At 35.0% G+C, this 16,574-nt stretch overlaps 1 protein-coding gene across 6 annotated transcripts in view; it reads right to left on the minus strand.

Moving 5' to 3' along the window:
• Positions 1-16,574, minus strand: part of NAALADL2 (N-acetylated alpha-linked acidic dipeptidase like 2) — a 1,351,869-nt gene that overhangs the window by 145,118 nt on the left and 1,190,177 nt on the right. For all 6 annotated transcript variants that reach the window (XM_084769006.1, XM_084769005.1, XM_084769007.1 and 3 more), the window contains one exon: positions 15,769-15,864. In XM_084769006.1, coding sequence (XP_084625132.1) covers positions 15,769-15,864 — 96 coding nt within the window. The remainder of the gene's footprint in view (positions 1-15,768; positions 15,865-16,574) is intronic.

The following is a 16,574-nucleotide window of genomic DNA, read 5'->3' on the forward strand; positions in this document are numbered from 1 at the left end:
TCTTTTATTTTGTGTTGTTATTATTATGTGGCAGGAAGATTTTCCTTTCAAGTCTATTTTATTTAGTGTTCTGTAGGCCTCTTGTATGCTCATATGCATCTCCTTCTTCAAATTGGGCAAATTTTCTTCTATTATTCTATTAAATATATTTTCTGTATCCATTCTTCTATTGATGGACACTTAGGCTGTTTCCATGTTTTGGCTATTATGAATAAGGCTACTATGAACATGGTTGAGCAAATTTTCTTGTTGTGTGCTGGAGCAACTTCTGGGTATATTCCAAGGAATGGAATAGCTAGGTCTTAAGGAAGCCCTATTACCATTTTTCTGAGATAGCACCAGGTATATTTCCAAAGTGGTTGTACTAGTTTGCATTCCCACCAGCAATGAAGGAGTGTTCCTCTCTCCCCATATCCTCGCCACCATGTGGTGTTGCTTGAATTTTTGATCTTAGCCATTCTGATGGGTGTAAGATGGAATCTCAGAGTTGTTTTGATTTGCATTTTCCCAGATGATTAAGGAGGTTGAGCATTTCTTTAAGTGTTTCTCAGCCATTTGATATTCCTATGTTGAGAGTTCTCTGTTTAGTTCCCAGCCCCATTTCTCAATTGGCTTATTTGGTTTGGTGGTGTTTAATTTCTTGAATTCTTTATATATTTTGGATATTAGACCTTTGTCAGATGTAGGGTTGGTGAAGATCTTTTCCCAGTCTGTAGGCTGTCGTTTTGTTCTCTTGACAGTGTCTCCTGCCTTACAGAAGCTTCTCAGCCTCATGAGGTCCCATTTATTAATTGTTGACATTAACATTTTCTACAGTAGAGTGGAGAGTGGGATATGACTTTCTCACATACTCTGGTGCCTCACATTTGACCATGTCCCCTGGAGGGGGAGACCTGGTGGCACTCAGAGGGAGGATAGCAGGTTACCAAGAAGAGACTTGATACCCTATGAGCATATACAGGGGGAGGTATTCCCCCTCAGGAACAGTCATGGGGGGGGGAATAAAGGGAAAATGGGAGGGAGGGAAGAATGGGAGGATACAAGGGATGGGATAACCATTGAGATGTAATAAGAATAAATTAATAAAAAATTAAAATAAAATAAAGTTTAAAAAAATATATTTTCTGGGCTGTGGAGTCGGTTGCCTTCTCTTTCCTCAATCTCTATTATTCTCACGTTTCATCTTTTCATGGTGTCTTTGATTTCTTAAATGTTCTGTGTCAGAAACTTTTCAGATTTAGCATTTCCCTTGATGGTTGTTTCCAGTTCTGTGATTTTATCTTCAAGTCCCGATATTCGTTCTTCCTTTTCTTGCAATCTGTTAGATAAGGCCACCTCTGAGATGCTTGCTTTCTTCTCTGATGCCTCTCGATCACATTTTTCTTCTGTGTGTTCCTTTATCATAGCTCCCATATTTATCTTCAGGTCTTGAACTGTTTTAATGATTTCCTTCATCTGGTTATTTATATTTTTCTGAAATTCTTCAAGTGCCTCTTTATATGACTCTTTTAAATCTTCAGCCCTCTTGTTTGCCTCCTCCTGTATTTGTTTGCAGATTTTATTTGTTTCCCCATTATCATCCTCTTTACTAAGGACTTGAGGTCATTTTCTTGACTGTCAATTGCTGTTAGGTTCTCCAGGTTGTTTTCATTGGTATTGCTGGGATCTGGAGATGCCAAACTGTTTTGGTTTTTGTTAGCATTCTTTCACTGCCGTCTTGTCATTTTGGTGACTCTGATGTTGGAGGGTAGTTTGTACTGACCTTCGCTGGTTGAGGGTGGATAGTTGATGACTGATTATAGGCCGAGTGCTCTTGCCTGTGGGGATCAGGGAGTATTTCCTTGGAACAGACAGATGATCCAGTTTCCACTCCTGGACATTTTTCTTTATTCCTTAGGCTCCAGGCTGAGTCAGTCACAGTAGGTTTCTGTTTGGGCCCTTTCACCTTACTGCTGTAATTCAGATCAGCAGTTTTGGGACCTAGAATAAGGTCAGCACACAAACGTTCTGGTTGTGTAGGTTGATCCAAGCTGCCTGTCCTTCCTGTTGCTTTGTAGCCAAGACTCCAGATAGATCAGATCTTCTGGGCTGTCTTTTAGCTCTGTCTCTATAACCTGTAGAAGTGTCCAGCCTCTCCCAGAAATATAAGTTTGGAGGGTCCGAGGTCGCTCTAAGTCAGCAATTAGACACTGCAAGCACGGCCCACGTCTCATCTCCCAGTATCGTGAGGGTTCCTGCCTTGCTTGGGCTAGTGGACCCTGCTAAACTTTCTCCTTTGGGGAGTGCAGGGTCAGTGGCTTATGGCTGGGAGGCCAGAGACAATAGGGTTTCAGAGAGCTGTCAGTCGCCGAGGTGCCTGCTCTTCCCACAGGGCTGTGAGGCTTTGCTAAAGCTCTAGGTCAGCAATTAGACACTGCAAGCATGACCCACATCTTCCGATAGGCCTGTGGAAGCAGTCCAAGCTGATTTCTAACTGTCCCTGTTTGCAGGCTCAGTCCTTTGTGTCCAGTGTTAGGTTGGGCCCAGGATGGCCCACAAGCTGCAGGCCTACTTTAGCTGTCTCTGGTGGGTCCTGCCACCCATGTCTCCACTCGGCCTAGGCGGGTGACCTCCACAGTTTGGGGGGTGAGGAAGGAGGGATCCAAGGGCAGATTTACCCTGTTCACTGAGACTCCTCTGCCTGGGGGCTCCGGAAAATCCCCTCCCCAAACAGCCAGTCAGTGCTTTATATGCCTGCTGCAGTTTGCATGTGGATTCCATTCCAGAGTTTGGGGAGTGCGTTTAGCACCTCCAGGATGTTGCTTGACCCGGGGGGTGGGAAGGCCCACTGGTGGTCTGCGGAGTTCGGGGCCCCACTCACCTACAGTTCTCAAGATCCAACAGTCTGTGGCTCCATTCACGTCCTTGGTCTCCTCAGTGTAGATCAGATACGGTGCATACTGGTCGATGCCATCTTGGAATCACTGAGATAACTTTTTTTGCTCTGTGACTTAAAAGCATCAGAGTGAACTCACTGTTGACTGAAACATCCAAACTGTGAGCCAACATAAACCTTTCTTTTTAAAAATGCTGACTTAAGGCATGTTCCTACAGTCACAGAAAGCTGGATTACATTTAGAAGTTCTTATAAACTATAGCTTAGTCAAGACTTTGAAATCTTTGTCAAGTTGGCCCACCACCAAGAGTTATGTCATATATCACATATAAATATCTCTCGGGCTGAAAAGTAAGAAAATGAATTGGAGTATGAGGAAAAAGTGACACAAATGGGAGAATATTTATGGCACACTGTGTTTAACATCTCTATGCTGGTTTTATTTCTTTGACAATCATAGGTTATTTATTACAGTGTAGATCAGTATTGAACAAATATTAATAAACTTAAGTGGATTACTATTTTATCTATAAGAAGGTATTTTCAATGTAAAGTCCTCAGGGAACCCTATAGAATAACAATGTAAATATGCTGCTGTATACCATAGAGAAACTCACATACCCTTGTCCCTTGATATGCTTCTTCACAGTAGATGAAATAAAAGACAAGCTTCAGATGTGTCAATGGAAGAATGAACAGGAAAAATTACAATCCATATATACAGTGGAATTTTATTCAGGTATATAGAAGAATAAAATTATAATATTTCCAAAAAGCAGATGTAGCTGGAAAACATATTTAACAAAATAAGAAGATGTAGAATGATAAATATCCCATTTGTCTTATATGTGGGGTTTAAATTTATATATGTAAGTGTATCTATTCTTTCTGTGTGTGTGCATGCATGTATGTCGGATATGAAAGTAAAGTGGGTGCTTCAATCGGGATTTGAAATAACTATGTGAAGAAGAAAAAGAGAAGAAAAATGGGACATATATGTGATCAAGGTAGAAGAAAGTACTGTCAGTGCTAAAGCAGAGGAACAGCAACATAAGGAGATTAAAGTAGAAGTAAAAAGAATGAAATATAATGTAACAATACATACATTTGAGGACACCATAAAGAGATTTTTTTATATGCAATCTAAAAAATGAAAAGAAATACCACAAAACCTGCTGTACATAGCAACATATTCTCACATTTGTAACAGTGATAAGACAATTAACATTTTAAAAAAGATATTGTGCTTTAAAATATAATTCATTTTTAAGTGTCTAATAATATGAATGAAAATTACTATCTAAAAATGGTTATTAATTCTTTGGCTCATATATAGACTTAAGGAACTCGTGGCATTGTTGAGACTTTTTAAATTAAGAATTCTTCAAATCCTCAAGGACCTCTCACTGATGAGCATTTTAGAATCCATGCTATAAGCAGATTTTCTCGTATTTAAAATCAATCAATTTGAGGTGGCCCTTAAAATTGATGCACTGTAGATGGTTCTGAGCTGGAGAGATATGACAATTATGTTGAGATGATATCCACCAAGGGGCAGGAAATGGAAGTTGCTTGAAAGTACCCAGAAGTGTTTAAATCTACTCATGGGAAAGTGAATCTCTGTACCAAATTCAGTTTTCCCAAGTCATTTTATAAATTATATTGTACTTTTAAAAATGAGCCTCCTAATCCATTCCAGGAACCACCCATAGTGTTCACCAATCTGATATTAGAATTGCCTTCCTTGCCCAAGACTGGTTCAACATTTCTTAGGGCACTTGCTTTTACCCCTTTTGGATATTTATGATGAATAAAAGCTTTTTACATGGTGGTATATTGAAACACTGTGGCTGCTCTGTACCTCATGTAACTTTTCAGAAGCAACACATTTGAAATCAGATACCTAATTCCTCCATTTATGCGCAAAATTATGGAGAGTGACCTAAATTTTCTTTCTACAATAATTATTTATATACAAACTTAAATCAATCAGCATAGTTAATTCCTTTGTCTACCACAAAATAGAATACAAATTCAATTCAAACAATTTCCATGGATATAAGTTTTTTTATGATTTCTAGAAATCATCATGTATGTGTAATAGAGACTTGTTTAAAAATCTGTGTGCTCGAAATCTGGTGCCCCATATTTGGCCATATCCCCTTGATGGAGGCCTGATAGCACTAGGACGAAGGAAAGCATACTACAAAGAAAAGACTTGATACCCTAGCATCATATTAAGGGGGAGGAGGTCCCCCTCAGTCACAGTCATAGGGAAGGGGACTGGGGTGAAAGCCGGAGGGAGGGAGGAATGGGAGGATGCATGGGATGGGATAGCAATTGAGATGTAATATGAATGATTTTTTTTTCAATAATAAAATCTGTGTGCTGACACATGGGAGGTATCATTTGTGTGGGTATACGTAGATGCCCGTGCTGGTGCAAGCCCAACATTTTCACATTTCTCAACCTTTATTTTACTTGAGGCAGAGAATCTCCACCAAAAAAGAGCTCACCTGAACAGTTAGTACCACTTGCCAGTCCCTCTGTGTATCTCATTTCTACCTCCTTGGGCAAGAATTAGGGTTGGATTCTACTCTCATTGAACATTAAATGGGTCCTGATATTTATACCTCAAGTATTTAACTATTGAACCATCTCTTAAAGCCAAGCAATTAGCTTCCCTGGTTTTTAGAATAAATACCCAAAAAGAGCCCCTCTCATGGTTTAATAGTGATATATGTACAAACACATACACATGCATATATATATATATATATGTGTGTGTGTGTGTGTGTGTGTGTGTGTATAAATACATGCATACATATATATGCCAAATGTGTATATATACATACATATATATGTTTGTATAGGTGCTCTCTTTATATATATAATGTGTGTGTGTGTGTATGTGTGTATAGCAATGCATAACAGAAAATATTTTAATGTATCTTACATCACTTTTCCCTTCAGAGGACTTTGTCTTGTCAACATTTTGTATAGTGGAAAGATGTAAAACTGTAACACTTTACAAATCCAAAGCAGCATTTGAAGCATTAATAAAATATAACTATTATGATTTATCAATTATATATAGTTTTTGATTCTTGTATTTTTATTAAATAAGATTATATAGATAATTAATATGATAATAACAGAAAATAACCTGATATATATAATTTTGATTGTGGAATAAAATGTCTTTAAAATGAATTTTGTTTTATTTTAGAAGGTAGACATTTTACTATATGAATCTCTGTTAAGTGATTTATGGCCAATATAGTTTCAACCAATGGACTACAGATTAATTTTGTAAAAATAACTAGATACGTTAGCAAATAAACTCCAACTAGGCAGAACATTTTGCTTTGCTAATATGTATTTAAAAGCATTAATCAACATTTTGGTTGGTTTCTTCAAAATATATATTGTTTAGTCCTTAAAATGGTGTGTACAATCATATAACATACATGTTTTGTTCATATATTCAATCAACACTAAAATTTTGATGGCATTAACTCATATAATACTATAGCATTTAAATATTGACCATGTTCAGTGCTAATAAAATCTATGACTTGAATATTTGTCAAAGATACAAAGATTATATTCAAATATACAGATATAAAGTTCAGTACACACACACACACACACACACACACACACACACACACACACAGAAAACAAAGCAAAACAGCAAAATATCTGTGTGACATTCAGCAATCCTATTGGCAGAGGCAGTGGAGTTGAAAGAAGAACTCCTGGAGGAGGTGACAATGAACATCTCTGCCACTGATTAGTACTTACACATGATCTTCCATGTGCCCACATGTTCATATATGGCCATATTTCACTTACCTAGGGTACAATGGAATCTGCTCTCCAGGGCACTGAACAGTTCAAATTAAAGTCTATTATTACAGACTCCAAGAGGCTGCACAGGTCATCCTGATATGTATCTTTATATTAGATTTTTTTTCTTAGCAAGTAGACAGCGCCTGGAGCTGTTAAATCTCTTTATTATACAAGTTTGCTTCAACAGCACTTTTTGAAAAGGTGTTTGACCTTACTCCCTTGGGTCCATCTTTTATGCACTGGTTAACTATACTCTCTGTCTGCATACTTCTAGGTGACTTTGAGAATGACATTGTCCAAGACTGGTGTGAAAACACATAACATCCTCCTCAGAGAATGAGAAATGTGAAACTCATATAGAAACTCACTTCCAATTTCTTGATAGAATATGAAAATAAGAAACACGTGTATGCACAGTGCACAAAATAAAATTATCACCAAAAATGGCATTATAATGGGCTACCGCTTTTTGCATGGTTTGTAGTCACATATATCTACATTTTGTAATAACATTTCTTCCTACTCTGCTTGACACTACTCACGTGTCAATATTTATGCTACAAACACAGGTTAAAATCAGCATTTTCCTTTTGTTTGTTTAAAGCTTCAATTTTTATGTGTTTGTGGGTATCCATGTACACACATGTATGAGGGTATTTGAGGCACAAAATAAAGGAGTTCGTTACCTGGAAATGGAGTTACAGGTGATTCTGTGATGTTTGGTATTAGTGGTTAGGAAATAAACATAGGCTCTTCTGAAGACACAGTAAAGAGATCTGAACCACTGAGCTATAACTCTAGCTCCTGAGGTTTAATTTTGTTATAACTGAGTGAAGTGTACACTTTTTTACTCTACTTTCATGTCTTTTTTAATTATTAATTTATTCTTGTTACATCTCAATGGTTATCCCATCCCTTGTATCCTCCCATTCTTCCCTCCCTCCCATTTCCCCCTTATTCCCCTCCCCTATGACTGTGACTGAGGGGGATTTCCTCCCGCTGTATATGCTCATAGGGTATCAAGTCTCTTCTTGGTAACCTGCTATCCTTCCTCTGAGTGCCACCAGGTCTCCCCTCCAGGGGACATGGTCAAATATGAGGCACCAGAGTTCATGTGAAAGTCATACCCCACTCTCCACTCAACTGTGGAGGATGTTCTGTCCATTGGCTAGATCTTACACTCATCAAAATGGCTAAGATCAAAAATTCAAGTGACACCACATGTTGGTGAGGATGTGGGGAGAGAGGAACACTCCTTCATTGCTGGTGGGAAGGCAAACTAGTACAGCCACTTTCGAAATCTATCTGGTACTTTCATGTCTTATAATGCAGTAATGAGTCCTTCAACACCATGTACATTGATCACCGTATCTATGTTTATAACTAACATTTTAAATAAAGAATATTAAATATTGATATATTTTATATAATAATCACTTTTTTGTAATAAAACCAAGTAACAAAAACTGATCCTTTAACACATTCCATTGGAGACTATAACATTTTCACAGTATAATGAAAAACAATAAGCTAAACCTCTTTACATAAAAAAATCATAGCCGCAGTGCAATCTCTGATTTCATTATAGGAAGACATTGAGTTTAATTATACATCTGTGAAGAAAAACCACATATAATATGTCCTTTTCAAAGCATAAAACGTTGGCTTTAATATACAATCATCTCCCCCGAGTAGCTCCAACCCACAGTTTTCATTACAACATGCAATTTCTACTGTGAAAATACTTCCCCAGGATATTGTTTGTTTTAGTGCATGTCATGGAGACGTGGAGCGTACCTCTCCACAGAAAAATGTTGCATCTATTATCACCAAGTTGATAAAACATGAAGAATTTTAGTTATATATAAAACTTTTAAAATCATAGATTTAGAACAACTTCAAATATATACATAGGAGTATAAGTGGAGTAAAATATATATTAGAAGATAAATATTCTTACACTTAATATTTTAAAAGGAATACTTTTGTATATTTTATCCAAACAAGTCATCATCAGTATTAGATCACTTTTTGATAATGCTGATGTTCACCCATTCAAATCAGAACTTAGTCAGGTTTTGTGTTAGCTTTAAGACGGAAACCAGAAAACCTTACCAGCTTCCAGAGTGAAACATGTTTTGAAATTTAAAATAACAAGCAAAGACTAAGTAAGTGGTCAACCATGATAGCATACAGCTGTGACCACAATTTAGAGTCTCAGAAAGGAGAGTTGCTAGCTATATGCCAGGCTTGACTATAGAGTTAAACCATCTCCAAAAGAAAAGGAAAGTTAAGATTTGATCTCTTCAAGCAGATTTACCTTTCAGGGATAATGTATTTAGAATAACTTCTTAGGATATTAGTCAATATAGTGGTAATTTATTCAGAATAGTACATGGTAGCCATATGCAACTAACAATGGAAATGAATAAAACATCAAAGTTAATCAAATAATTTTTATCATTTATGAAATTGCCAGTATTTTTAGATTACTCAAAATTAAGTTAAAAGTTATATCTATAAATTAAGATAAAATATTATAGTATTTTATAAATGCAAATTGTATAAGAATCATTAATATTGATTTGAGGTTTTACACAAACATTGCCTCACTCTAAATTGTAATCTCACTAAGCCATTTCTTTCACATACACAGTAAAGAAAAATATCACAATATTCCAGATACCTCAAATTTTTAACAAAAGATCATATTTAGACATTACTATAGGTAACAAAAACAAATTTCAAGAAGAGTATATTTCAACAACAATATATCTAAATACCTCCCTTCTTATCATATTAGATATTCTAAAATAATATTTTATAATATTGTTAGATTATTTTATAGTAATCTTTTATAATAATGTTAGATTATTTGTAATAATATTAGGTATTGCATATTAATATTATATGTACAAAAATATTAGTAAGCATCCTCTAATAATAGTAGATATTATTTAATAATGAAACCACTAGGGTTGGCAATACTCACTCCCCATGAACACTAGAAACTAATAAACTCCCTAGGCAAAGCAAATTTTGAATGGTTAGGGTAGTCAAATCACTCCAAAAATAGTATCACTGTACCCTTTGTTTTACTTCTCAGCAGTCAAAAATGAGTCCATATGGTTGAAGACACTCTGTATACAGTACATAAGACTAGGATCTTTTGAGCTAGATTTCACCTAAAGGCTTTTTATTGCCTCTAACCTCTCTAGTACCAGAAGGTATTATACATGCTGCTAAGGAAGAGAAGCAGTTAAATAGTCTTACTCAGATGCAACACCTATAAACCATGACAATGAAGAGTACCACATGATATGCACAATGGTGCAATAAGTGGCATTCACATGTCAGTTATAACCAATAGCTGTCTATTTGGACTTAGGGTCTACTCCACTGGAGGAAAATCATTATCAGTACCAAAATCCTAGTCAATTTCCAGGGGCTAGTAGGTCATAGATATGAAAAAATAATCTACTACCGTGCCTTTGATAGACCCGCATAATTCTATTTAACTACTATGTTTTCATAAAAGAATTTGTTTACAGAAAAGAGAGAACAGCATTGAAAACCACAACTGAAAATCACGCAGAAATCAAGGAACGAGGGAAGCCCAGCCACAGTAGGTACATCTAGCTCTCAGCTTCTGCTTCTATAGCTCAGAGAAGATCACATAGGAGTAGACTGAAAGATTATAAGAGCCAGAATACCAGGATGGCTATAGGGAAACAGTCTCTCCTACAAATAGTTGTAACAGGACCAGGCAGTGCAATATCAATGACTATATTAAAGTGGAAATGAAAAAACATTGTGGGGTCCCACTCCCTAGCAGCTAATGAGTGATGGGAGGAGACTTAGTCTCCTTCAGGGATGCTCCCCTTTATTGGTTGTACTGTATGGAGTGGTCAGCACTGAAACTGTATGTACAAAAACAACAAAAATTATTCAGGGGGTTGCATTTATATATTTGTGTACTGAAACACAACACACACATGCACATACATACACACACACCACCAACAACACCAACACCACCAACAACACCAAAACCAAAAACAAAACAATGGTAATCAAAGAAAAACTGGCTATGAATTGAAATCAATGATACCATTACAGGAGAATGGGAAGAGTTACAGGGAAGAAAGAAAGGGAAATGTATTACAAAGCTATTTTTTAAATAATAGTTTTTCTAAATATTCTGTTGAAACAATGAAAGACCAAGTTTTGATATTCCTGAGTAAGGTCACAAGCAGAAATTATATGGTTGTTTTGTAGCACCACATAAGGAATTTTGCTAATTTGTTTATTAGTATCACGCTGCTTAAGACAAAACTGGTTAGGAGCTGGAGAGATGGCTAGAGGTTAAGAGCACTGACTGCTCTTCCAGAGGTCCTAATTTAAATTCCCAGAAACCAGGTGGTGGCTTAACAGCCATCTATAATTTGATCTAATGGCTTCTTCTGGGGTGCAGGTGTACATGCAGACAGAGAACTGTATACATAATAATAAATAAATAAATCTTTTTTAAAAAACCAGAACTGATCGAATACCCTCTACTTGGTTCATGTCTTGTGTCCCGCGACTTAATTTTTAAAACAGTGTCTCAAATTTGGTATTTTTAAACAAACACATATCATTGCTTTTCACACATTTTCACCAAGACCTAATTTTAAATCCGTTCAAGAAATCTCATGGATACTAAAGGGTGAAATGCTTTAAATTCTTTAGATGTTCTTTCCCAGGTGTATTATTCTTCATATGTCCTGGTCTGTTGTTTTCCTTCAATGCTTTTCTGTGCAAAGCATAAGCCAGTTCAAGCTGAGTCTTGACTCCTCTGCTTTTGTTCCTACTACACATTGCCCACATAACTATTTTATTTTGCATGTGACATTAAAATGACTTACAGATATATCGCTTTGAACCAACTTGTATGCATTCATTGATTTTGTGATTCATGTGGTTTATCACATGCTTGGCTTATTGTCAAATAACAGAAATGCCTAGGAGGTTAATAGCAATTTGAGAGATAATTGTTTGAAGATTTAGAAACACAACAAGAACACCAACAAGAAACTCCTGAGTGTAAGCGAAATATGCTTATTTAAAATATAAATATATGATGGTTTTTTTAAATGTACTTACTAAAGGTGTAAGCAGCTAGGATTTATACTAGCATCTATTTGTGCTTTAGTCTTTGAAGGAATTACTGTAGCCTTTATGATTATTAAGAAACTAAGAAGCTATTTGTAAGGCAACTGTAATAGAAGGAGTAAGAAGAGCCTCTTCACCACCCATGCAGCAGCTTCACACAGCAGCACCTGACAGCTGAAGCCATGATGGATTACACCTCTTGGCATCAATGCTGAGTCTCATTCATTGCTTTCTTAGGTCCTGTACTTTATATAAAAAATAAAAATGCCAAGAAAGACTCAAACATGAAGAAAAATAAATCTTAGAGGACAGAATTGAAGACCTGCTTTCAAGGACTCAATTCAAATAACATATATGAAGATAGCTCCTTTATTTTGAAATATCGGTTCAATACATAAAATCACCAATCATAAATAGTTAACATTTAAGAATGTAAAAAAATTATTCTGATATAAAAGTGATATAAAAAGATACACTTGTGTTCTTTCTCAAAGGTCTAAAATGAAAATATTTGTTGAGGGTACTTGATTGTTTTGCAGGCATTAACACATCATTGTCTCATGTGTCAGTATGATGTGAAATCAACTCTGAATGGAAGGATTTAAGACATGAACCTTAAATATTGCAGTTACATGCAGAATCTCAAAAATATTTCAATATTGGCTAATATTTCATCATTGATTATTCATGTTAAACAACAATATTTTAAACTAATACTAATCATGTTTTCAATTTATATAGCATCTCTTGTGTCTCAGTAGCATTTTGCCATAGATAGTAAATAATATGTACATATTTCAGTTTCTTAATTCAGATGAGTGTTATTTTTACTATGACACGCTGCTATGTGGAATTGTAGTCAATGACAAATTGTGATCAAACCACTTACTGATAGAATATTCTGACACCCAATTCTTCACATGTTAAAATTTATACTCAATTTTTATATATTGAACATATTACCAGCATTTATTTAATTAGCTTAATTTTTCATTGTTTATAAGCTGTAAATCCTAACAAGATATGGAGACAGATAATAAAAAGACCCTATTTGTTGGGCTTTCTCATATAATTGCAGTTCAGAAAATACAGATAAATAATCTTTTTTGAAGACACCAGCTCTTCATATTTTAAAGTTAAGAATGTCAAATTAGTTGATAAAATACTAAGTTAATAATTTAACTCAGATTCATAGAGAATTAATATCATGAATCTTTTGCTTTCTGGTTAAACAATGAAATAAAATTCAATTGTAAAATATTAACATTTTCTAGATATCCTGGAAAAAAATGAATGATCTGCATTTCCAAGCTATATATTACAGTTAACTCATCTACATTTAGTAAGTGTTTTTGTTGCTGATTATGATTATAAAAAACTAATGTTAAAATCAAGTCAAATGATATTAAATATTTTCCAATATTCCTTTAAGGATGTAATTAAATACATATTTAACACCAAATATAATTGGAAACACATGTAGGACACAAAGGAAAGAAAGTGTATAGTTTCCTACAATCTCTCACCTAAGTATCACATATAGTACTGAGCATCTGTAAATAGTCAGACTGTGTGTATGGTCACTTCTTTGCTCACCCATCTCTTCCCAAAATTCTCAGAACAGCTCTAGTACTTATGTGTAGCAAAATTTTCAGCTACGGAGAATCACTTCACTCATGATCTAAAATAAGGGCTAGGATTTTCTGTGTCTGGAAATTTCATCATCACCTATACTTTTAACTCATATATGTGATGTCAATACAATCTCAAGCAGCTTTTTGCAAAAAATCCTTAATTTTACTAATCAGCAGATAGCAATAAAAATAAAAAATGATTCCATTATTTTATAATCCTATAATTCTTTTTTAAAAATAACAAATTTAGAGGATCAAAGATGATGGAGCCTAACACACACCTTGTTTGATCAGCAAGACAGCAGTGACTATTCAATAACCTAATGACCAATCTGAGAACCACAAAACACCAACTTAGATGACAGGGGTCCAAATTTTGTGCAGCATGGTTGGGTCCTGCCTCTATCCACCCTGCAAAACCACAAAGTCCCTGGTCTCCACAGAAATGAGCAGGCGCACAGTGTCCAAAAGCTAGTGCCAAACTCCTGGCTGCTGGGCTTGTGCTAGCTGGGGGCTGCAAAATCACTAACGTCTGTGGGCTCTAGGACCGAGCAGACCCCACCGTCGGGATCACAAGTAGATCTGATCCCACTTCTCCCAGAAAAGTCACAGAGAGAGCACCTGGGTTCCTAAGCAGTCACTATGCACCCTCACGATCGCCACATGCCCGACTGGCTGGCAGCTCTTGAACTCCCTGGGGCAAGGAAGATGCTTGAGACTGCAAAATCACCAGTGTCTGTGGATTCTAACACCGAGCAGACCCCACAGTCAGGATCAAAAATTACAAATGTAGCCTAAGTAGCCAGATTTTTAAGTTTTTATCATGCAGACATGTATATGCAAATATATCTAAATATTCATTAAAAGTTCTTAATCTTCAATTGTAGACTCACACAGTGTGTGTGTGTGTGTGTGTGTGTATGTAAGGTGTATATAACCTGTAGGTATTAGATAGAACTATGTCTAATATTTTAATTCTGAAGGAAGACTTTGGTGGTAACTTTTCTTTAGTTCTATCTAAATAATAATAATAATAATATTAATAATATTAATAATAATAATAATAGTATGATAGTACTTTGCAGAATTTTACATAGATTGTAAATCAAAGCTCATTCTTTTTAAAAGTTCAAAAACTAAATTTATGTAGTTGTTAAATATTATAGACAGATAATTTATATATATATATAATTATATATATATATATATTATATATATATATATATTATATATATAATTTATATATAGACAGGTTTTGGATTCTGATATTAGTCAATGACCACATGTTGAGGTTAGTTCATTTTAACACACTTCCTCTTTTTACAGAGAAAAACAGCCTGTCACATTCTACTAAGATTTAAGGATGATTAAATAATTCTAGTAAGCATATATAAATATGGATTATTTTAATGGTATGGAAATATCAATATACTCTGCAAATTCTATCCTGAAGACACGGGCTTTGACAAGTTAGACAAATAATCTGTAAATGTAAAAGTTCCGAGGATGCAATCTGATAAAAGGAACAATAAATTTATTTTCTCCATACAGGAAAAATTAGTTTTCTTCAAATAATAAAGTTATGACTAAAAATACCCTGTAGAAATGTGCCTTATTAGAGATGCAGTCCTTTACCTAATAAAGCAAGCCCTTCTTTTGCTAAAGCTAAAGTGTATAATAAAACAGGACCAGTAAAGTGCCTAAAGAAGTAAAGGTGTCTATTGCCAAGCCTGACAGCCTGAGTTCATCCCCTGGACCCAGAAGGTAGAAGGCGAGCACCAAGTGAATTCTGAAAGTTATCACTTACTCTCCATGGGCACATGATGATACATATGCATTCCCATGTGTCACATACACATATGCAAACAAACTAAATAATTAACAGGTCAACAAATAAACATATTAAAACAATGCTTTGGACAGATAAGTGATAAGACTTTTATTTTATATGTTTACTAATCATCTGAAGTGCCCATCTATTTGAAATAAAAAACAATCTTAATTTCACAATAAGAGCAAAAACTAGTCATTTTACTGAGGATTTATTTTTCATAAATCCTGAGTCACAAGCCGTATTTAGAACAATTTTATATCTCTTTACCAAAAATTCTGTTATCACTTTTACTACTTAGAAAAGCACTCTCTTGGCTGATTATTCTGTTCTCTTCCACCTACTGAAGACAAATAAACAAACAACTACAAATAAAACATTTTCTCTTCCCACTTGTAAGGTCAGAGAGGCTTTCCTACCTTAGCAATGGCTTCATGAAGGTTGAAAGACGGATCCACTTCTTCAATTTTTGTCCCATGTTTAGGGAAAATGGCCTCAGAGAGAAAACTTGGACCCTGTGATAGACAAAAGTGGAATTCTTCATTGATTATGTTTTGAATGTACTTTTCAGACTTACTTTTTTAAAAAAAACTATAAATTGCTTTGTGGTTACTGTTGATTCTGAGCTCCCTCTGACTGATCTAATTATCCATCCCAGAATGTTTATAAATGAAAATGAGTAGAATTCTATTACTTTTAACATTATATGTACTCATAAAATAGTGTGTCCTTACCAAAAGAGATAACCACATAACTTTTTATATTTCTCTCATATTTATCCTACTTTTAGTTTATATTTACAAACATAAAGGGGATATCAGACTACAAAAAAATCCATATTGAAATTTTCTTTTCTATTTTTATATGTTGTGTATTTATGGTTGGAAGTCTACAATATTTTTATTAATATGACTATCTAAAAAAGCATAGGGAAAGTAGATATGACATGGTATTTTAAATAAAATGATGTCATCTCAAAAAAATAAGCTATAGGTTAAAGTCACACATGGCATTGTGGGCTGCCTCAAAAATGATAAAGCATAGTATCAAAGACTTAGTGTTCAAATTAATGGACTGAAATAAAAATAATTCAGTTTTTACTTCCAGTCTAGCTTGATACCTTGAAATATTTCATTGTATTAGGCAATAACAGCCTAATTCACTATGAACATTAGGGATTAAAAAATGCTCATGTTCAATTTCAGTACTTGTTCATGTTATAAAA

The sequence above is a fragment of the Acomys minous genome (genome assembly GCF_964271855.1).
Source record: "Acomys minous genome assembly, chromosome: 19".
Classification (NCBI taxonomy): domain Eukaryota; kingdom Metazoa; phylum Chordata; class Mammalia; order Rodentia; family Muridae; genus Acomys; species Acomys minous.